This window comes from Chlorocebus sabaeus, chromosome X (genome assembly GCF_047675955.1).
Source record: "Chlorocebus sabaeus isolate Y175 chromosome X, mChlSab1.0.hap1, whole genome shotgun sequence".
Lineage (NCBI taxonomy): Eukaryota > Metazoa > Chordata > Mammalia > Primates > Cercopithecidae > Chlorocebus > Chlorocebus sabaeus.
In genome coordinates, this window is record NC_132933.1 from 150,082,072 (window position 1) to 150,104,621 (window position 22,550).

General features: G+C 42.6%; 1 protein-coding gene and 1 long non-coding RNA gene across 3 annotated transcripts in view; both read right to left on the reverse strand.

The window, feature by feature from the left end:
• Window positions 1-1,490: 1,490 nt before the first annotated feature.
• Window positions 1,491-7,041, reverse strand: LOC140710808 (uncharacterized). Its single transcript, XR_012091875.1, has 3 exons — window positions 6,965-7,041; window positions 3,337-3,478; window positions 1,491-2,440 (listed from the first exon to the last, which is right to left on the reverse strand). It is a non-coding gene; the product is annotated as an uncharacterized lncRNA (long non-coding RNA).
• Window positions 7,042-10,611: 3,570 nt separating this feature from the next.
• The window catches only part of XG (Xg glycoprotein (Xg blood group)), a 65,298-nt gene continuing 53,359 nt past the window's right edge, over window positions 10,612-22,550 (reverse strand). The window contains exons 9-12 of one of the 2 annotated variants that reach the window (XM_007990946.3): window positions 19,661-19,705; window positions 18,111-18,146; window positions 14,879-14,995; window positions 10,612-12,016 (exon numbers count right to left, since the gene is read on the reverse strand). In XM_007990946.3, the coding sequence (XP_007989137.3) occupies window positions 12,000-12,016; window positions 14,879-14,995; window positions 18,111-18,146; window positions 19,661-19,705 (215 nt within the window). In that variant the 3' untranslated portion in view covers window positions 10,612-11,999. Of the gene's footprint in view, window positions 12,017-14,878; window positions 14,996-18,110; window positions 18,147-19,660; window positions 19,706-22,550 lie in introns of those variants that run through there. The other variant, XM_073013899.1, reaches the window with a different exon arrangement.

The window sequence follows — 22,550 nt, forward strand, 5'->3', positions numbered from 1 at the left end:
ATTTATAAAACTGCAGAGATTTCAGGGGAAAAGTGCCATCACTTATAAAATCAAGCAGAAATTGTGAAACGTGTTGGTCACAGGATTCCTTTGCCCTCTTTTTTTGTTTTGTTTTGAGACAGAGTCTCACTCTGTCTTGCCCAGACTAGAGTGTAGTGGCACGATCTCAGCTCACTGCAGCCTCCACCTCCCAGGTTCAAGCAATTCTCCTATCTTAGCCTCCCGAGTAGCTGGGACTACAGGCATGTGCCACCACACATGGCTAATTTTTGTATTTTTAGTAGAGACAGGGTTTCACCATGTTGGCCAGGCTGGTCTCAAACTCCTGACCTCAGGTGACCCACCTGCCTCAGCCTCCCAAAGTGCTGGGATTACAGGCATGAGCCATCGTGCCCTGCCTCTTTTGCCCTCTTAACAATGATTAAGGGCCTTTTGTTTTTGTGCATTGTAAATGTCTATATGTTCTGTAATTAAATTACATTGCATTAAATTTAATGCTGTAATAAATTAAAATTAACATTTCTATATTTTCTGAAATTAAAATGAAGTTTTGGACTAATTAATAATTTTAAAGATAAATCCAGTACATTTTAAATATATAATGTAATTTTATGAAAAATGGGATGTATTTTTTCAAACGGAAAAATTTTCATAGGGGAAGAGTACTGTTTCACATGTTTACAAATCGTGTTAATATCTGACTTATGAGGAGATGACCAGTTTCTCAGATCAACATTTCTTACGTTGTTCAGGTTAAAGTAGGTTAAAGCAGATGAAGAAAATATAACCTCATGAAGATATATAGTTAGAAAAAGTATTTTAGTCATCTTTTCAAATCACTGTGAATGTTCTCCTTTGATGACAAAACTTGATCATCATTAGCTTCTCAAAGATAAGGTAGTGTGGAATCTGAAATCCTATCACTGAATTTTTAAAGTCTATAAATTTAAAACCCACAGGTTTATCTTAAGCTTCAGACAAACCTTTTATCCATTCATGATTCTGCCACTTCACACATGGGTCATTTGTAGAATATTGGTTCCTTGAGTTATGGAGGTCTTCCGGATGTTTTATTTCGTAATATGTATATATATATATTTTTAAAAACACATTTGTTAATATCCTTATCCATCTCATCCGAAAAGTCTTTAGCTAGAATACCAAAAGAAAATATCTCCTCTTTAATATTATTAAAGCTGTGGCCTGAACGAGGGCTTCACTCATTCATTTTCCCATGTGTTTAATAAGTCTTTAGGGCCAGGCGTGGTGGCTCAAGTCTGTAATCCCAGCAATTTGGGAGGCCAAGGTGGGAAAATCACTAGAGCCTAGGAGTTCGAAACCAGCCTCGGAAGTACAGTGAGACCCCATCTCTACAAAAACAACAAATAAATTAGCCAGGGATGGTAGGACATGCCTGTCATCCCAGCTACTCAGAAAGCTAAGGTGACAAGATCTTTGGAGCCCAGGAGTTTGAGGCTGCAGTGAACCATGATCACACCGCAGCACTCCAGCCTGGACAACAGAGCAAGACATTGTCTCAATGAATAAATAAATAAGTCTTTAATGAGCATCTACTACATGCAAGTCATGTTTCTGGAAACTGGGGACAAATCCATGCCTTTGTAGCAGTTGCATTCTAGCGGGTGATGGAGCCGGGAGAGAAACAATAAAAGGTGATACTTTATCATATGTTGGAAGTTGATAAGAGATAGAGAGAAAAGATTAAAACAGAGGATGTGGGTGAGGAAGTGCTCATAGTGGGTGGGGACCTGCGATTGAAATGGCCCCACCTCCCTGCAGCCTCCCTTTGGTCTACAGCCAATGGTGGACAGTGTGAGATTTTGCCCCCAGCCTTCCCACCAGCTCTGCTATGGGATCAAACGTTCTATGCTTGTTAGGTCCAAGCACTGTTTTCACTTTTGGTTAGGGAAAAATTGGCAGCTTCTCTTTCCATATGTCATGTCTACATCCCAGCTATTCATAAACAAGCAGTCACGTTTCATGAATACCTGTTTAGCAAGGGGCAGATGAACAGGACGGGGGGGCGAGGAGGAGACAGCTGTGAAGCAAAAACATGACAACGGCTGGCAGGAACCCAGGGAATGCATTGCATTTATATTTGGAACTGTGAGGGAAGATGCAGCTTAGATGGAGGCCATTCCAAGTCACCCAAGTGCTTCAATGTGTGGAACCAGAATAGCACGTGGTGTGAAACTCTCTCGTGGGCTGAAATGGGCAAGCTAGTTCCGTTCTCTGACAAGTCTGGTCTTCTGGACTCGGCCCCTGGAAAGCTGCCTTTCTTCCTCACTACCCCAGCTCCTCTCCCCTTACCATGGGACCTCGTGAGCCTTTCTTCAAGAGACACAGGCTCCTCTCTGCAGCTTTGTATGAAGTTCATAACCGGGGTCAGATCAAAGTTGTGGCGGAAGCCTTTATAATTCTGAAGGAAGCAGAAAAGGCATTGAATGACACCCCCAAGACTAACTTTTATGTTAAATGAAAAAAACGTTTAGCCAGTGGTAACATTTTTTTGAATGTACAATTCAGAAATGTCCACTGGGTGTCGCATGGCCCTGCTGGGAAACTACATGCTACAAGATAGTGATGCTTACACACTTTTCACCATGACAAGCTAATTTTATAGCTATGCTCGAATTGCCCATCGCTGAACTAATAACTAAGCACTATTTGAGAGACTGTCTTTATACACCTGTCAAATTCTGCAGTTACTGTTTTGACTTTTAAGTACCAGTCCCTGACGGGCACATGGTAGGGGTTATAATACACTAGACCTCCCCAGTCATCCCTGGAACTCTAATTCTATCTTTATAAACAACTCATTATCACTGACATCCTTTTTTTTGACAGGGTCTTGCTCTGTCACCTGGGCTTCAGTGCAATGGTGCAATCAGAGCTCACTACTGCTTCAACATCCCAGGCTCAAGCGATTCTCCTGCCTCAGCCTCCCAAGTAGCTGGGACCACAGGCATGTACTACCATGCCCAGGTAATGTTTAAATTTTTTGTAGAGAGAGTCTCCATGTATCACCAAGCTTGGTCTCAAACTCCAAAGCTCAAGGGCTCAAGTGACCCACTCACCTTGACCTCCCAAAGTGCTGGGATTACAGGTATGAACCACCACACCCAACCAACATCCATTTTTATATGTACATGTGTAAAGTATTTACATTATTTTAAAAGGCCGGGAACAGTGACTCACGCCTATAATCCCAGCACTTTGGGAGGCTGAGGCGAGCGGATCACCTGAGGTCAGGAGTTCAAGACCAGCCTGGCCAACATGGCAAAACCCTATCTTTACTAAAAATACAAAAATTACCTGGGCATGATGGTGGGTGCCTGTAATCCCAGCTACTCAGGAGGCTGAGGCAGGGAGAATCGCTTGAACCCGGAGGCAGAGGTTGCAGTGAGCCGAGGTCATGCCACTGCACTCCAGCCTGGGCGACAGAGTGAGCCTCCATCTGAAAAATAAATAAGTACATAAATTATTTTAAAAGCTTATTTTTCTCTTATTTTTCTACTAAAATAAAAGAATAAGCAAATGGTATTGTTATTATCTATTACTCCTACTGGCAGTAGGTCTTCCTAATTAGAACATTATTTATTAGCTTTCTAGATTGCTGTATTTTGATAGATCGATTTATCATTCTCTGGGCAAAATAATAAATTATTCTTCATTTTCCAGATGTAAAAGGATTACTTCTAAAATCACACTGAATGGAGAAGAATTTAACTAAAGTAATCAATTTCAAAAAGATTGTAGGCTTTTGTAATGTTCTAAATTTTTTTTCTTTTTTAGAGACAAGGTTTCACTCTGCTCCTCAGGCTGGAATGCAGTGGCACAATCCCAGCTCACTGCAGTCTTGAACTCCTGGCTCAAGTGATCTTCCTGCCTCAACCTCCTAAGTAGTTAGGACTATAGGCACACACCACTGCATCCAGCTAATTTGTACAAAATTTTTGTAGAGATGGGGTCTTGGTCTGTTGCCCACGCTGGTCTCCAACCTCTGGCCTCAAGTGATCCTCCCATCTTGTCCTCCCAAAGTGTTGGGATTATAGACATGAGCCACTGTACCCAGCCTGAAAAATCTAATTTTTAAAAGATCTTTGGGTATATATGAATTTTAGTGTGGTCACCCCTTCGTAAAATTTTTAGTATTTTAATTATTAAATTTAGTGACAATTAATATCCTACATTCCCTCTTTTTTATTTTGAATATTTTGTGAAATTGTTGTACAGTTTATTTTAAAAGAACTTTCATACTACAGACCTAAGAATAATATTTGAAAAAAAACAATTCTGAAGCTATAAGGCCTCCTTAATACAATATATTGTTTCTATTTTTACAGGAGACACACACACACACACGTATATAATATGTATAGTTTTTCTTTTGCACGAAAATTCTGTGATTAAAGCTTGAACATCATTAGAACAACAGAAGTGTTCTCCTTAGCTAAACTAATGAGCCTATTTCCATTTGGATTTGTTTATCCCAATAATTTCTTTCTCTGCAGCCTCAAGGTCTCATTGCATAGAAAGGTTATGAAAAAAATGAAATAAAATCCATGGTCCTCACCACAAAACATGACTTGTGCACAGAAATCATACAGGAGGAAAAGTCTGAACTCTTTAGCAAGTCCTCAAAGGCAAAAAGTGGCATCTGTGCAGTCAAGAAGCAAGTATCACCTTCACTCAAATGCCTCATATAGCTGCAGAATCCCTCACTGTATCCATTTGAAGGAAAATCATCAACCCTGTGATTTGGATCAATGAAGCCAAGCGAACAGGACAGCGGCTGCTTTTGCATGGTGCTCTCAGAAGATGTGCTTTAGATCTGTCAGAGGCATTAAAAATTTTCCTCTAGGCCTGAGTCCAATATCAGAATGATACATTTCAGAAAAACCAAGTTGCCCATTTCTGACTGTTTGGAACTTCATAGTAGAAGATATCAGAATCTTGCCATCTGCTATTTCCACCAAAGCAGGGCAGCTTTCCAAAACTGGCGCTTCATCACAGGTTTATGGGTGGAAAGAATCAAATTTATTTCCTTCCTTCCTTCCTTCTTCCCTTCCTTCCTTCCTTCCTCCCTCCCTCCCTACCTACCTCCCTCCCTCCCTCTCTTCCTTCCTTCCTTCCTTCCTCCCTCCCTCACTCTCTGTCCCTCCCTCCCTCCCTCCCTTCCTTCCTTCCTTCCTTCCTTCCTTCCTTCCTTCCTTCCTTCCTTCCTTCCTTCTTTTGACAGTCTCACTCTGTTGCCCAAGCGGGAGTGCAGAGATGCTATCACAGTTCACTATGGTCTTGAATTTCTGAGTTCAAGTGATCCTCCCACATAGCTGGGACTACAGGTGTGCACTACGACACCCAGCTAATTTTTTAATCTTTACTAGAGATGGGGTCTCACTATGTTGCCCAGGCTGGTCTTGAACTCCTAGACTCAAGCAATCCTCTCACCTAGGCCTCCCAAAGTGCTGGGATTAGAGGTGTGAGCCGCTACGCCCAGTCTAATTTTTTGGAAATCTATACCCAAGCCACTAGTTTTTCAAGGTTAGTTATTACCTTCAAATGACGCTTAACTGACATTTCTGACCATCTAAATGAACTTAACTGAAAAAAAAAAAAATCAAGGGCTGTATGAAAATAGTGTGTACTGAAAACTTCGATGGGTTCAGAGCAAGAATTTGCTTTTGGTGAAAAGAATTACATCGTTTGCTGCTGGTGGTTTTAGAATTTGAATCCTAAAGAAGAACTGTTAAAATGAGCAGGACCATATCTGTGCATGTGTGAAAAGAAATGTCATTGTTTGGAAATACTAGAGAGGAAAAAGTTTGATGGTATTTGAAATCCACTGACCCCATCACAGTACACCTCAACATGACATACGTCAGTGAGTGATATGGAAAGACCTATGAGATTTAAGAGTCTCACTTAAGATGGCGATAAAAGATGGTGTGAATGAAAATTTCCATTTTCATAGATGCATAAACGTGATTTCCCAAGAAGCCAATGGATGCAAAGAAAGAGTGAGTGAATTTAATGAACAAACACAAACAATATTAGAAAATACTTGCTGAAGACAGATCAGACTGCTGTTCTTGGAGATGATGCAGTGGATGGTGAGCCCTTGTCATTGAAGATAAATGCATTAGAAGGTGGAGACGTGCTAGAAATCAGAAGGAATGTTGATGAAACTGATTTATGTGTTAAGGTAAATTAGTCTTTAAAATCTCTGGAAGAAAAAGCAACGAAATCCACATATAATTATCTGAAAGTGGATAAAATAACAGTTGCACATACAGATTATATGAAGTCTCCAAAATGAACATGTCAGAAAACACACACACAATTTGAAAGTCAAATTCCAAAATGTCTGCAGAAACATAAAGTCTTAGTAAATTGTACTCCCCCCATCAATAAAATGAATGATCAGCAAATATTTAAGGTGAATTTATCCTGGAAAGAAGGAGGAGAATCTTCCCCAAGCAGCTCAAAACATCATCTATGCATTCAGGGAGCTGAATGCCTGTGGAATTCAAGCAAAAATTCTTCCAGCAAAAAATATCAGAAAGAACTAATGATTCTTAGCAATTATCCTGAGAGGACAAAGCTCATGCTGTTTGAAGACTTAATGAGAAAACTTGGGGGCTTGGTTAACTTAAGAAAATGTATGTATCAGAAAAAAAAAAATTGAGGGGGAAATTAAAGTTTTCAAAAAATATCTTTATGTTCTCGGTGTTCAAGTAAAGCAAGGTTTGGGGGGATGTGTAAAGGTTCTCACAGGGCTCCCAGGAATTCTCTGGATAGATAACTGGATCCCCAAGAAAAATTTAAATTTAAATTATTCCCTCAGATACTTTTTGCATGCAAAAAACACAGGGAAAGGGTTCTTCCATTAGACCTACTGGGTCCTGACAGTAATTTCTCTCCAAATGCAAGACTGACTCACCGTGGTGTTCCTCATGCTGGAAGACGATTTTTGGTTAAATAATGAAAGTATCTTTCATCTTCAGAAATAGAAGTGACTCACCATTTGCCAGAGTGCAGTCATGTGACTTCACCTACCCACAAGGAATGCTGGGAAATGTAGTTCAGCTGAGGAACCATGCCCACAGCTCCATACACCAGAAATATAGCACTATTGAAACTATTAAGACAGAAAGAAGGGATTTGGGTGGACAACGTGTGCATTCTCTAAGACTGTGTTTTTAGTTAGGTTGAACAGTCTTGACTTCATGGTCTTGACTTCTGAACCAATTCTTTTATTTTTATTTTAAGTTCCAGGGTACGTGTGCAGGAAGTGCAGGTTGTTACATAGGTAAACGTGCGTCATGGTGGTTTGCTGCATCTATCAACCCACCACCTAGGTATTAAGCCCAGCATGCATTAGCTATTTTTCCTAATGCTCTCCCTCCCCACACTCCATCTGCCAACAGGCCCCAGTGTGTGTTGTTCCCCTCCCTGTGTCAATGTGTTCTCATTGTTCAGCTCCCACTTATAAGTGAGAACATGCAGTGTTTGGTTTTCTCTTCTTGCATTAGTTTGCTGAGGATAATGGCTTCCAGCTCCACCCATGTCCCTCCAAAGGACATGATCTCATTCCTTTTTATAGGTGCATAGTATATAGCTGCGTGCGTGTGTGTGTGTGAGTGTGTGTGTGTGTGTGTACCACATATTATTTATCCAGTATATTATTGATGGGCAGTTAGGTTGATTTTGTATCTTTGCTATTGTGAATAGTGCTGCAATGAACATACACGTGCATGTATCTTTGTAATAGAATGGCTTATATTCCTTTGGGTATATACCCAGCAATGGGGTTGCTGGGTCAAATAGTATTTCTGGTTCTAGATCTTTGAGGAATTGCCACACCGTCTTCCACAATGGTTGAACTAGTTTACATTCCCACCAACAGTGTAAAAGTGTTTCTATTTCTCCACAATCTCACCAGCATCTGTTGTTTCTTGACTTTTTAATAATCACCATTCTGACTGGTGTGAGATGGTATCTCATTGTGGTTTTGATTTGCATTTCTCTAATGATCAGTGATGTTATGTTGAGCTTTTTTTCATGTTTGTTGCTTCTGAGCCAATTCTAAGAAATACCATATATATTTCAATGAGGTTGATTTTATTTACACTAAGAAAAGCTTGTTTTTTTCCCCCCAACCCCTGGGCAGCCCTTACTGCCTCCCAGGCACCACTTAGAATGCTTTTCACACATTAAGTCTTTTTTTTGTTTTGTTTTGTTTTGTTTTTGTTTTTGTTTTTGTTTTCTTTGAGACAGGGTCTCACTCTGTTGCCCAGACTGGAGTGCAGTGGTGTGATCTCCACTTACTGAAAACTCAACCTCCCGGGTTCAAGTGATTCTTGTGCCCCAGCCTCCCGAGTAGCTGGAATTACAGGCGTGCACCACCATGTCCAGCTAATTCTTTGTATTTTTGGTACAGACGGGGTTTCACCATGCTGGCCAGGCTGGTCTCAAACTCCTGACCTCAGGTGATCCACCCGCCTTGGTCTCCCAAAGTGCTGGGATTACAGGCATGAGCCACCACGCCCAGCCTTCACACATTGAGTCTTATATCCTCAACACATCTTGGAGAGGAAGATCTTCTTAGGACACCTCCCTTTTTTCCCCCGACATGGGATAACCATGGCCCAGAGAGGTGGTATAACTTGCCTAAGTTTGCACAGCTTGAAATGGAGAAGCCAGGATATGAATCTATAAATTGAGTGTCAGAGTCTGGAATTTAACCCTGACTAATCTTGCGTACTACCTCTATAGGCAAGCTAAATGAATTCCCCATCTCTTTTTTTTATTAATTAGGGGGAAAAAAACATGTACACAGCATGTGTTAATGTATGTATTCATTCCATGGGGTGGCTATAGCAACGTATTGCAAACTGATTGGCCTAAACAATGGACATTTGTTTCTTCGTGCACAGTTCTAGGGGCCAGAAGTCCAAAACCAGGGTGTCTGCAGGGCTATGCTCCCTCTGAAGTCTCTAGGGAAGGATCTGTTCCAGGGTCCTCTCCTTGCTTTGGGTAGTTCTCTGGCTTGTGGTAACATCACTCCACAGCATTCTCCTTATGTAACTACCTGTGTCCAAATCCCACGTTCTTATAAAGACGCCAGGCATATAGGATTAGGGACCCACCTCACTCCAGTATGACCTCATTTCAATAAACTAGTTACCTCTACATGAGCCTTATTTTCAATAAGGCCACATTCTGAGGTGCCAGGGGTTAGGACTTCAACATACGAATTTGAGGGGACATAAATCAACACGTATCAGTGTGTTAATACAGTGCTTGTGTGTGTGTGTGTGTGTGTAACTGGATATTCCAATTCCAGTAGTCAAAGGCAAATCAGCAGAATCATACTTTCCTCTCCCATACAACTAGAACAATTTCATATAGTGGTTTATACTTGGGTAAAAAAGTTGTTATTTTTTAGCCTGTGTAGAAAAAAATAAACAAAAATATAGCTCACGTGTTTGTGATTTTCCTCTTCACCCTACTAAATTAGTCATGGCTTCTCTTCATTCCAACACAAAGATATTTATCCATTGACCACCAAACGCATTCAAGTCCCCACAAAGGGGAGGCAAGTGTGGCTTTTAACACCATATAATTGACCCTTGAACCAGGTGGGGTAGTGAGAGGAACTGACCCTCCGCACAGTTGAAAACCCATGTATAACTTATGACTCTCCAAAAAATTAACTACTCATAGCATACTGGTTGACTGAAAGCCTTACTGATAACAGCTGAACACATATTTTGTATATGTATTACATACCATATTATTACAATAAAGTAAGCTAGAGGAAAGAAAATGTTATGAAGAAAATCATAAGGAAGTTAAAATTAATGAATTTCCTATTTATTAAGTGGAAGTGGATCACCATAAAGGTCTTCACCCTTATCAGCTTCACATTGAGTAGACAGAGGGTTGGTCCTGCTGTCTCAGTAATGGCGGAGCCAGAAGCAAATTCACATATAGGTGGACCTATGCAGTTCACCCTGTGTTGTTCAAGGGTCAACTGTACAAGCAAGGTTATCCTTCTCTAAAATACATGGAGATGACATTTTATCAAGGCTTTTCTCATCTGTTCAATTCTCACCTTCTCAGCATGAAAACAGAATACCCAAGAGGTGATCCTCATGACCCCTCAGAGAGGTTCCCCCAAGCTGTCATTATTCAAATATTTTCATTTTAAGTAGGTTGAACATCATCCTTGTCCCCCAGGTGAATTTTATCTCATTATTAGGTAACTCTATGTATTTCATATGTTCATAATCTATCTTGAGCTTTAAAAGAGATTTGTTGCATATTATTCACAGGTATGAAGGTTCATAATTTTGGGGCCACTTCTACAGCCATTTCATAAAATTTATTTGTGAAATATAGAAAAAAACTACGCAATAATCAAATCCAGTTATTTTTTCTTTTACATTTATTTAAAATGATCAAAAATGGTTTATGACAGTTTTAGAAAATGGAATGGATTAAAGGCTAAAAGTGTTTAGATTCCATTTAAGTAGGTATGTGTGTGTATATACAACTAAAAACACAGAGGCTTTTTCACAAGAATTTAATTAAGCTTATGCTGAAACTCTTATAGAGAAAATAGTAATTGAGCATCAGACATCACCACTCCTGAAAACACCTTCTACAAGAATTGAAAAGTGTTGCAGGACCTAATACTGAAGTAGGAAATACGGACTATCTTCACATTGCACAAAGGATGCATGAATCCACAATCTGAGACCCACAGCTCTGAGATCCCTAACGTGAATGATTACAGATATTTTACAAATTGGGGAGCTCTTTCAAGGGCTTTCCACTTTCAACCTTCTTTCTTTGAAGACCCCAGTTCATATTGGTGAGCATAAAACATGTATACTGGGAATTTTTATGGGTCCCGTATATACATTCCAGACTCTACATGAATGTCTCAATCTTTGGTTCTGATATTTATGGCAAAGTCTAAATGTTACATAAACATTAACCTTAGTTTCCTCAAACTATACCAATATGCCCAAACCATCCTTTTTTCTCTCCCCATAAGTATTTCTAAAAGAGAAGCAAAAAGCTAGTATACTTCTTGGATGCCTAAGGATTTAAGATTTCCTACTCTGGTGAATAGAAAAAGTATAAACCAAGGAATGCAATGTTGTTGCCTTAGGAACCAGTACTTACAGAGTATCAAAGACTACAAATACTACAAAAGGACTCAACACCTGATAATCACCATTTCTGTCTCCTATCTGCCAAAACATATCAAAACCATGTGATTTTCTACGAAAAAGTATTCCAAGATTTCCCCCAGATGGTTTTAACATCAGTCGCTTTGCCCTCAACATTTCAAAATGCAGCCTTATTTTCTTCAGGTAATAATAATTTTATGTGCAGATACATCAAAGCTGAAAGGATGCTCAAACCCTTCTTGTGGGTGTCAGAAATAATGCATCCCCACTTCATTCGCAATAATGAATGCTCAATGATTTTTTATAACATTGAAGAATTTAGCACAGGCCCAGCATCTTTGGAAACTCAATGATATTCTCCATCTCCCAGAAGCTGATAGCATCCCCTCCCCACCAAGATACTCTGCCTCCCTACTGCTCACTGCTTTGTGTCATCAACATGGTTAAGCATGTGTGTGTTATTGCACCATGAGGTAGCTGAAGATCTCAGAACAGAGAGCCACAGTCTCTTTGTGCAAATGAATGGCCAAACCAACAGATCAAGCAATCCTTTTTTAGAATGCAGGGTCTAGCTGCCTAACTTATCTCTATAACCACATCACATCCAATGAGTTGGGAATGCTTAGTGAGGCACCTCACGTACTTCACACAGAAGAAAACACTTTAGGTCATCAAATTGTGTCAAGAATAAAAGGAAATTTCCACAACAGTGATAAACAGGGTTCTTGTTTTAGTTGTTTTTCTCAAAGTAATCAGGGGATCTTAACGTCTTCAGACATTTTCTGGTTCTGAAAGGCAGATTGGAAACAAATGTCATTATGGGGGGAAAAAAGTCTATTAAACAAAGAAAAAGAAAACCAAGATCCAATTCTATGCTGTTACAGAGACTCTTGCTGTAGATTCAGCAGAAGGAAGATTAGAACAGAAAAAAAATGAAGCAGAAACAAAGTTGCACATCTTAAATATATACAATGTTTGTCTATTATACTTTAATAAAGCTAGAAGAATGAAAAATCTGCTTCAAAAAAAGAAAACCAAGATCCAACTATGTGCTGTCTACATGACACTTGCTTTACATTCAGCAGAAGGAAATAGATTAGAACAAATAAATGATGCAGCAATGAAGTTGTACATCTTAAATATATACAACGTTTATTTGTCAACTGTACCCTAATAAAGCTGGAAAAATTAAAAATAGAAAATATTTAAAAACTGTTAAAATCATATCTGGAAACAAATATTAGTTTTCTAAACATTGTTTTTTACATTTTGCTATTTGTTAAGGATTTTGATGATCTTAAATGAATTGAGTAACTTTCTTTTTGGTTAAAACTAATATTTGTAGGAATTTCTTTTTTTTAATATGGCCTTCTTGGTCTTTATAACTTCTGAAGTGGTGTTGTCATTTGCTCCACTTTACAAAATAAAAGCAAAGTACGATTCTTAAAAGTCCACATCAAGTGACAGACATCTGCTGCTATCTATGTGGCTCTGTTACTACAACTCTTTCTCTACAAAGTATGCAAGCTTCAGTGTATGGCCTCAGCAGGTATAGGGTGTGCACTGCATCACATCACCATGGATATGGTTAGTATACCATGCACATCATCCTTTAGGAGAGAGAGAAAATTAATGGCCCAACTAAGGATAGGTGGACAGCTGGGTACCATTAGCAGCAGCCTGGAATCTTAGAGTCAAGTTCACAGAGCTCTGAGCCCCATTTGATACCAAACCCCTACATAGTGCTGTCATACACATATTTCCTAGATAGTATAAAGGTTTTACAGCCAGCAAGATGATATGGGCCCAGGATCCACATAAATGTCACTGCTCACCTTGAAGAGATCTCCCTAACATTATCTCACTCTGTCTACATCCTCCTTTCTGATCTCAGGAACTTTAAGGGAAGGGAAGATAAACTTGGTGCTTGGGAATACTTGGTGAGGGTATCACTGAAGTACAATGGAGAAAGTAGACAAAATACTTACCAGGTAGCCAAAAGGCAAGAAAGAGCTTCAAGACATTACACCCCTTTAGCAAAAACATGCTTCCACCTCAGATAAATGGGGCAGGCATCATCCACGTTTTTAAAACTACACCTATTTCAGAAACTCATCGGGCCCCCAGTCCAATGATTTTCCTTTAAAAATATGGCACTAAAATATATTTGCCTTGATTATTGAGTTTGTGGATGTCCCCTGTTCCCTGCCTTTACATTTTGTGCTTGTGGAGACGGGTGCCTCTCTCTGCTCACTCAGTTTCAGCCCTTGGTTAACAAAGGCTTACACATCACTGCCACAAATACTACTGAAATTAACACGTGGTGTCTCATTAATGATGGCTGCCATGTTGGTGAAAGAGTGTTGTCACTGAACCCAAGAATCTGCTGTCAGGTTGCCAGGGAAATAAGACTGTTTTTCAGAAACTCAGTTTCCTCCCAAACTTTCAGGACGGGGTGTAATGTAGATGGAGGCTGACCCCAGAGGTTCATTAGCTAATGGTTGATACTGCCCATTTACCAGCAGAGGGAGCGCAGGGGAAGGTTTTAGGATTTTTGAGGCCAAATGCAAATCCTAAAGCAAACCCCGTAGGAATGGGCATCCCTTTCTGGTTTCCTTTAGGGACACAAAGAAGGTATGATTTAGAGGGCCCTGGGCAAACTTCAGACAGATTCTGATGTGGGTGGCCTGAGGTTTAAACCAAACCTCCAGAGACCCCCAGTTAAAGATCTGTGTCACTCTTTTGTCTACAAAACAATCCCTGACTGTTGTTTCAGAGATTTCTTTAGGGCATCCTCTGCTCTCAAATCCCCAGTGATTCTTCAAACCCAAGAAGCCACAGCAGATCTTTCTTTTCCCCTATGGTCTGAGCACAGCTTTGGAATTCCATCAAGAGGCTTAAAATTTAGTGTTTCGGTAGTTTTCTTTGCGGGTCGGGTTCTGTGGAAAACATTCACATTCAACCCAGATATTTTTCCTGACTCACCTGTGACGAAAATGTCACTGAATACAAAACAGAACAGAACTGTATTTGGCTAGTTAAATCAACCGCCATGCTTATAGTCTTGCAATGTAGCTTAGTAATTTTTTTTGTTTGTTTCTTTTTCTTTCCTTTCTTTCCCCCCTCTTTTACATCAGGCAGATAATGTGCCAGTGTCATTGTAACCAAGTTTAGGGGAAGGTACAGCTTACACCTGACCAGGAAAACCCAATCGGTGGCCAGGCACGCCTGTAATCCCAGAACTTTGGGAGGCCAAGGCGGGAAGATCACTTGAGGTCAGGAGTTCAAGAACAGCCTGGCCAACATGATGAAACCCCATCTCTACTAAAAATACAAAAAGTAGCCGGGCATGGTGGTGCACGCCTGTAGTCCCAGCTTTTCAGGAGGTTGAGGCAAGAGAATCTCTTGAACCCGGGAGGCGGAGGTTGCAATGAGCTGAGATCGTGCCACTGCACTCCAGCCGCGGCAACAGAGTGAAACTCTGTTTTAAAAAAAAATAAAAATAAATGTTAAAAAATCACATGATTAGGCAAGTTATGTATATTGAACTTAACCAGAAATAACCTTGCTAGTGACAGACATCTGAAAGTAATTTTTAAAAAAAAATCAGGCTTAGTAACAAGGAAAATAATGTTCAGAGCCAAACTTACCACGGGTCCTGAAACAATTTCTCCCGTTGTTCAGTTTGAAATAACTGGCTGCTGCTCCCAGCAGTGTCACCACCACCACAGATACGATGGGAGACACGATTTTTGCTACCATATTGCCTGCAGGAGTGGAGAAAAAGCAAAGTGCGTCTGAGAAAAAAACACGCCTGCAGGAAAACTGCTTAAATATTAGGTTGGTCCAAAAGTTATTGCCGTTTTTGCCATTGAAAGTAATGACAAAAACGGCAATAACTTTTGCACCTATCTAATAACTTCTCCATCACATCCCTTCCCATCCTTGTACTCACAGAAAAAAAAAAAAGAAAAAGTTAATTAAAAAATAAAAACGAAAAAAAAAACACCTTAGGAAGTAATTTTGTTTTCACAAAGAGCCAAGCTTGTCAACCACATTTTACCACTGAAGACATCCAAGGCCAGGATTTGCACAGACAAGGCCCTTGGCATTTTTGTTTGTTTGTTGAAGTCAATTTGTGTATGCCTTTTAATTAATTTTATTAATTTTTTCTTTTTATTTTTGAGATGGAATCTTGCTCTGTCGCCCAGTCTGGAATACAGTGGTGTGATCTCGGCTCACTGCAACCTCCTCCTCCTGGGTTCAAGTGATTCTCCTGCCTCAGCCTCCAAAGTAGCTGGGACTACAGGCCATGCCATCACGCCCAGCTACTTTTTATATTTTTAGTAGAGACAGGGTTTCACCATGCTGGCCAGGCTGGTCTCGAACTCCTGACCTCAGGTGATCCACTTGCCTCGGCCTCCCAAAGTGTGGGGATTACAGAGGCGAGCCACCGTGCCTGGCCTGATTTATTTTTTTAGAGATGGGGTGTCACTATGTTGCCTAAGCTGGTCTTGAACTCCTGGGCTCAAGCGATCCTCCTGCCTCAGCCTCCTGAGTAGTTGGGATGACAGGCACATGTCAAAACTATGTTGTGCCTTTTTAGATGTAGAACTCTCACTCACGCAAAAATATTGTTCAACGAAAAATTGCCAGATAGGCCTGCTTTCAAAGGCATGCTGGAACTCTAGACCCAAGCACACACTAGACACATGCATCTTCAGTGCCTCGATGGCAGATTCCTCCAGGGCTTTGGTACTCCTGCACAAAGAACAAGACGAAGGAGCTTGATGTGGCAAAAATCAACACTTCCAAAGGGAAAAAGGAAGACATCACCATTTCCATTTGAAATAGCCACCCTTTCCATGCATGCCTTTCTTCAGACTGGGTTGAACAGCTGGGCCAATACGCGGCATGGCATAGGTGAGGGACACAAGGCTGCTCCATGAATGAGGCTGCCATGCTGGGGGGAAGAGTGTTGCCACTGAACACACGAACCTGCTCCAGGGCTGATGCTGCGGCCCCCCCGCACCCTGCCCCCTGGGAGAGACAGCTTTCTATTCCTCCCCTCCCTATGTGCACACACTCCACAGTACGATTTCACAGTGTTCCCCGTCCAGAGGTGCAGCTGCATCTTCATTCTGAGAATCCAGGTTTAGCCAACAGAATGCCACACAAGTGAAGAGGTGGTGGCTGTAAGCCCAGGCACGCTTCTCTTCATGCTCTTGGTACCCTGCCTGGTCACCATGTGATGAAGCCTGGCCTGGCTTCCTGGAGGGATGTGACAGCCCACATGAAGCTGAGATGAGCCATTCCACCTAAGGCCCCAGATACATAAGAAGATGCAGGAAACATGGTCGAAGCGCTGGTCACACCTACAGCTGACTGCACACAAGAGAGGGAGTTCAGAAGAGACCAGGAGGACCACTAGAATGGTTTCAGCCCACATTGCTGACTCACATAATCATGAACATAATACATGCTTGTTATTTCCAGCCACTAAGTTTTGGGGTCTTCTGTGACACAGCATAGCTGACTGATACATACCTTTTCCTCTCTCCCATCTCTTACAAATTAATCAAGTACAATCAATTATTATTAAAAAGTGGTCATCCAAGCTGACTGCTTCTCTTTGCCTCCCTTGCCAAGGCTTTAATTCAGCCTGCCATCATTTCCAAGGGGTACTGAACTGGTCTGAAAGGGGGTCTCCCCGGGCCTTAGTGAGCCCCCTCAGGTCCATTCTTCACCTACACATCAACAGGGGTAGGCTCTTTCCCATGAAGGTTCTATGAAGTGCAGACTCCACCTCTGCTAACCTGGCAGTCTTTCCTGGTCACCATTGCATCCTTCCCTGGTTCCTGTTGCATTCCACACCCTGGCTACACAATTTCTGGTGTCCCCACATGTGTATCCAGCTCTACCTAATATACACTATCTTCCCTGACACCTCACTCTTCTCCTGGGCACCTCTCACCCATATTTTGGGGGACAGGCTTGGATATTGTTCTCTCCAGGAAGCCCTACCACCCTCACCTAACCCAGTCTAGGAGTATCCCTTCTGCCTTGCTACAGGATCCCATATGTTCCAGCAAATTATTCATCAGATCTGACTGTAATTACTTGTTTATTTGCCTTGCCTTTTCCATCTCTGGACCTCACTTTACACCACAGAGGGAAAAAGGAGAATCAATAAATTTTTCTAAGGATGCCAACATACCCCAAAAATATTGATACTAGTACTCTGCATGTTCATTGAAAGGCAGAGGTCAGCTTCAATCACTTTCTCATCCCCGATCATTGAAAACTCACAAGAGCCTTGGGGTTGAGTGCGTTTACTCTCAACTTAAACTCAAGCAGGCATCAGCCCAAATCTCCAAGAGTATGACTCTGAGGGAATGGGGAACCTGTTGTCCCAGCAACACAGGACACAAAGTCAGCCTTCTGGGCTTCAAGTTCTCCCTCCTTTGATCTGAGATGGGATTGACAGTGCACTCTGATGGCTTCTTTGGGCAGAGTGTTCATAACTTCCTTTCTTCTGTCCTTCTTGGGTTTCAAGTTAGTGCTGGTCAAAGAAAGGGGAGTAATGGTGGTACTGGGAGAAGTGCAATGGTCTCAGCACTCATTCACAGCCTTACTCTAAAAGCTAAGGGGCATCTTCTGCAGCGAAAACCAATGCTTGCCTCTCCTTTCTCTGAACTCTGATTGGTCCTGTGCTGAAGGTCAGATATTTTTGTTCAGAAGCTACTTTATATACAAAAAAAGTGTGAGTGCTCCATGAAAGTCGTGAGGTTGGGAAACAGAAGCCCAAACAGCTCCTCCCAGCACTGACTTAGGAGAGTGTGCTCTTATTAAAGGTTGGGACAAGGTGAGCCAATCAGTTACCTTCTGGATTGCCATACGTTGAATGGTGATCTCCACCTGTAAGCGGAAAAGGGCGTTCGTGTTTATTCAGCAGAGCTTACGGAGTGCCTTCTATTGCCGGGCACTGTCGAGGATGCGACTGTGAACACAGCACACAGATCCCTGTTTTCAGGGAATTTACATTCTTGACGGGGGAGGGGGACAGCCAAGCAGCATAAGGAGGAGGAATGTGAATGTGTATGCCATGTCTAATGGTCATTAGCGGAATGGGGATAATACCAGGGAGAGGGAGATGCAGCCTTAATTTCGGCATTGGGGAGTCTACATATGTGCGCATGCAAAACACACACAGGCTGACAACTCCATGGAGACACATGCACACACACATGCACACACACACATGCACACACACACACATGCACACACATGCATGCACACACACATGCACACACACACATACACACACACATGCACACACACACGCCATTCATCCACACGTGCCATTCATCCACACACACGTACAACACACACTGACATGCACAAATGTGTGTGCACATGCATACACACATGCAGCATGCAAAAAACGTGCAACACACAGGCAGACAAGCACGCATACACATGTGCATGCACACACGCATTTACACACATGTGCAACACGTAAATACAAACGCAACACGAAGCACACGTGCACATCCTACACATCCCCACATACACACACATGCACATACCACACACACAGGCAACAAAAGCACATATAAAGCACAATTCGCCTAAACATATACATGTACACATGTGTGCACATGTTAACACATGTATGCATAAACACATGCATGTACACACAAATATGCACACAAAAACACATTCATGTGTGTATGTGCATGCCTGTACACACGCATGTATATGCACAATCCACATGCACAGATGCACATGATATATTCGTGCAGTATGCACATGCACCACACGAGCACACCCAGATGCACACTCCTGCATCTATCCACGTGCACACATGTGCTTGCACACCCTAAATGTATGCATGTGAATGGACACACATGGGAAACATGCAATGCATATGCAACCCAAGCACAAACATGCACACATGCAAAACACACAAGCACATGCCAACACATCTGTGCACATACACAAACATGCATGTGCTCAAACAATCCACATGTGTGCACACCGACACTTGCACACGTGCACATGAAATCCACATGCACTTATGAGCATGATTACAAAAATCCACATGCACATATGCACATGCATGTGCACACAATACACACAAGCATACCTGTGTGTGAACACATGCATACCCACACATGTGCACACACATGCACCCAGTACCACCTGTAAGTGGGCCATAGTTCCTTTCAAGAAATTAAGTCCTCAGGGCATGCACGACATCTCCCCCCAGCATGGATGACCAAGGAAAATGCAAATTAGAGACCCGAATCGCCAGTTAGTTGTTGTGCATTGGATAAAAGCATCAGCTTCCCATCAGTACAGACAGTGTGTTAGTTATTTGCAAATGGACAGCTTTGCCTCACGTATTCTGTAAGACATAATTCCTTTACCATAAGTATTTCCATAACGAGAGTTGGGTCTATAGCCCCGTCTTCCTGAAGGATAGAAAAGAGACCATGAAATGCTAGATATTGCTCAGGAAATCTACATGATCTCACAGAAGCAAGCAGGTCAGCAAACCTGAAGCGAGATGCTCTTAAAGGCTGCAGAGATTCCAGTGGCTCTCCCAAGGCCAGGGAAGGTGCACAGGTGTCGTCTGGCCCTGTTTACTGTTTACACTGGTGGCTGAAGGTGCATTAAATGTACATCCCTGAGGGTCTTGAGGCCTGACATAGATGGGCAAATGTGTTTCCTTGGGTGTAAAAAAAAATGCCAGCAAATGTTGGTTAAAAAAAGAGAATAGGAAGAAAATGCAGGCCACAAATAGTAATCATAACCCATTAAAAAAAAAAAAATTCCTCCAGGTTGGGTGTGGTGGCGCACACCTGTAATCCTACCACTTTGGGAGGCCAAGGCAGTAAGACCACTTGAGCTCAGTTGGGGCCCAGCCTGAGAAACACAGTGAGACTCCGTTTCTACTGAAAAAAAAAAAAAAATTAGCTGGGTGTGGTGATGTGCACCTGTAGTCTCAGCTACTTGGGAGACTGAGGCAAAAGAATGCTTGAGCCCAGGAGGTGGAGGCTGCAATGAGCTATGATCATGTCCCTGCACTCCAGGCTGGGCTACAGAGTGAGACTTTGTCTCAGAAAAACAACAACAAAAAAGTTTTTCTACATTTTTCTAATGTGTTAAGAGCAATTTTTAAAAATACAGACTTGAGATTTGTAAACTAATGCTTTGTGCTGATTTTGAAGTGGAATGACTATGTGGATAATGGGTTCTATGGGCTGAACTATATTCCCATCCAAATTCACAGGTCACAGTACTAATCCCCAGGGCATCAGACTGTGGCTGTATTTGAACACAAAGTCTTTAGAGAGGTGATTAAAATAAAACGAGATCACTAGGGTGGGCTCTAATCCAATAGGACTACAGACCTTATAAGAAGAGATGGGGACAGAGACACACACAGAGGGATGACCCTGTGAGGACACAAGGAGAAGATGGTGTCTACAAGCCAAGGAGAGAGGCCTCAGGAGGAACCAGCCCTGCCCACACCTTGATCTTGGACCTCCGGCCTCTAGGACTGCGGGAGAATCAATGTCTGTTGTTTCTAAGCCACCCACTCTATAGTATTCTGTGATAGCAGCCTGAGATGGACTAAGACATCTCATAAGAGAAGAAGATGAGGACACAGACACACACAGAGGGATGACCCTGTGAGGACACAGGGAGATGATGATGTCGACAAACCCAGGAGAGAGGCCTCAGGAGGAACCAGCTCTGCTCACACCTTGATCTCAGACCTCCAGTCTGCAGGACTGTGGGAGAAGAAATCCCTTTTGCTTCAGCCCTCCTGACTGTAGGAATTTACTATGGCAGCCTTAGCAGACTAAAACACTGGGTGTTAGAGAAACTTGTCCACTAGTATTTAAAAACCACAAGTGCAACATTTTCTCCCCACTCTCCACAGGGAGGCCAGACTTTGGGCTTCCCTCCGCGGCCAGCCAAGGTCAACCCCCACCCCTCAGTGCTCTGCATGAAGTTAGAACAGGCCTAACACTCTTTGCCTCCTTCAGGGATTCAGGGAGAAGCCATGTAACTCATCCCATGGCGGCGGCTTGCATCCCAGCCGGCACCTCCATGCTACTGTTAATCCGAGCACTGACTCACAGCCTCGCTCTGCTGGGGCTGGAGAGCAGGGGTCCAGGCAGGAAGGGAAGCAGCGGCATCCTCGAAAACAAGCATCATGCTCCCAAAACTGGGCTGTGCCCCATGCACACTTGATGCGCTTGGCCCAGCTGGCCCTGCCAAGGACCACAGGGCTATCTGCTATTTTCCGCTTGGCCCAGCTGGACCACAGGGCTATCTGCTATTTTCCGCTTGGCCCAGCTGGACCACAGGGCTATCTGCTATTTTCCGCTTGGCCCAGCTGGACCACAGGGCTATCTGCTATTTTCCGCTTGGCCCAGCTGGACCACAGGGCTATCTGCTATTTTCCGCTTGGCCCAGCTGGCCCTGCCAAGGACCACAGGGCTATCTGCTATTTTCCGCTTGGCCCAGCTGGCCCTGCCAAGGACCACAGGGCTATCTGCTATTTTCCGGCAGTTTTGCCCCAGGGATACAGCAGCACCCTGACCAGTAAGCTTTGATCCATTTGGGAGCCAGATAATGGTCCCCAAAAAATGGCACAGTGCAGACCTACTGAGACTAACTTCACAGGAAAACAGGAAACGATCAGGGCTCTCCGGAGAGCCACTTGCTGAATCATTTCTTCCTAACTGATGAGTATGCCAGAGAACAAAAGAACATGTCCTGAACAGCCCTCTCTCTGTAGAGAGAGAATTTTCAGAACATCGTGCATGGGGTGAAAAGGCTCATTCATAGGCTGTAGGGGTGTGGGGACGGCTCACTTTATATAACACACTCCAAGGTGGGCCGGGTATGGTGGTGCAGGCCTGTAATCCCAGCACTTAGGGAGGCCAAGGTAGGAGGATCGCTTGAGCCCAGTTCAAGACCAGCCTGGCCAGCATGGTGAAACCATCTTTGCAAAAATTGTACCTGAGGAAATGATGACAGTGAAAGAGGCCAGACCTAACTGATTCCATCTTGCTTCTAACCCTTAAGCTGTCCTTGTTCATTCCCAGGCATAGGCCGAACTAACTTTGGGAAGGAATTCAGTTCACGGTTTCACTCTGAAACAAAACTGATCATAGCCTTTTCCTGAAAACACCTCCTTCTTGCCTGGGGACCAGTCGGCCTTTGTAGGACTAACAAATTAGCTACAAGACTAGAAATTATGGTTTAGGGCTGGGTGCAGTGGCTCACACCTATAATCCT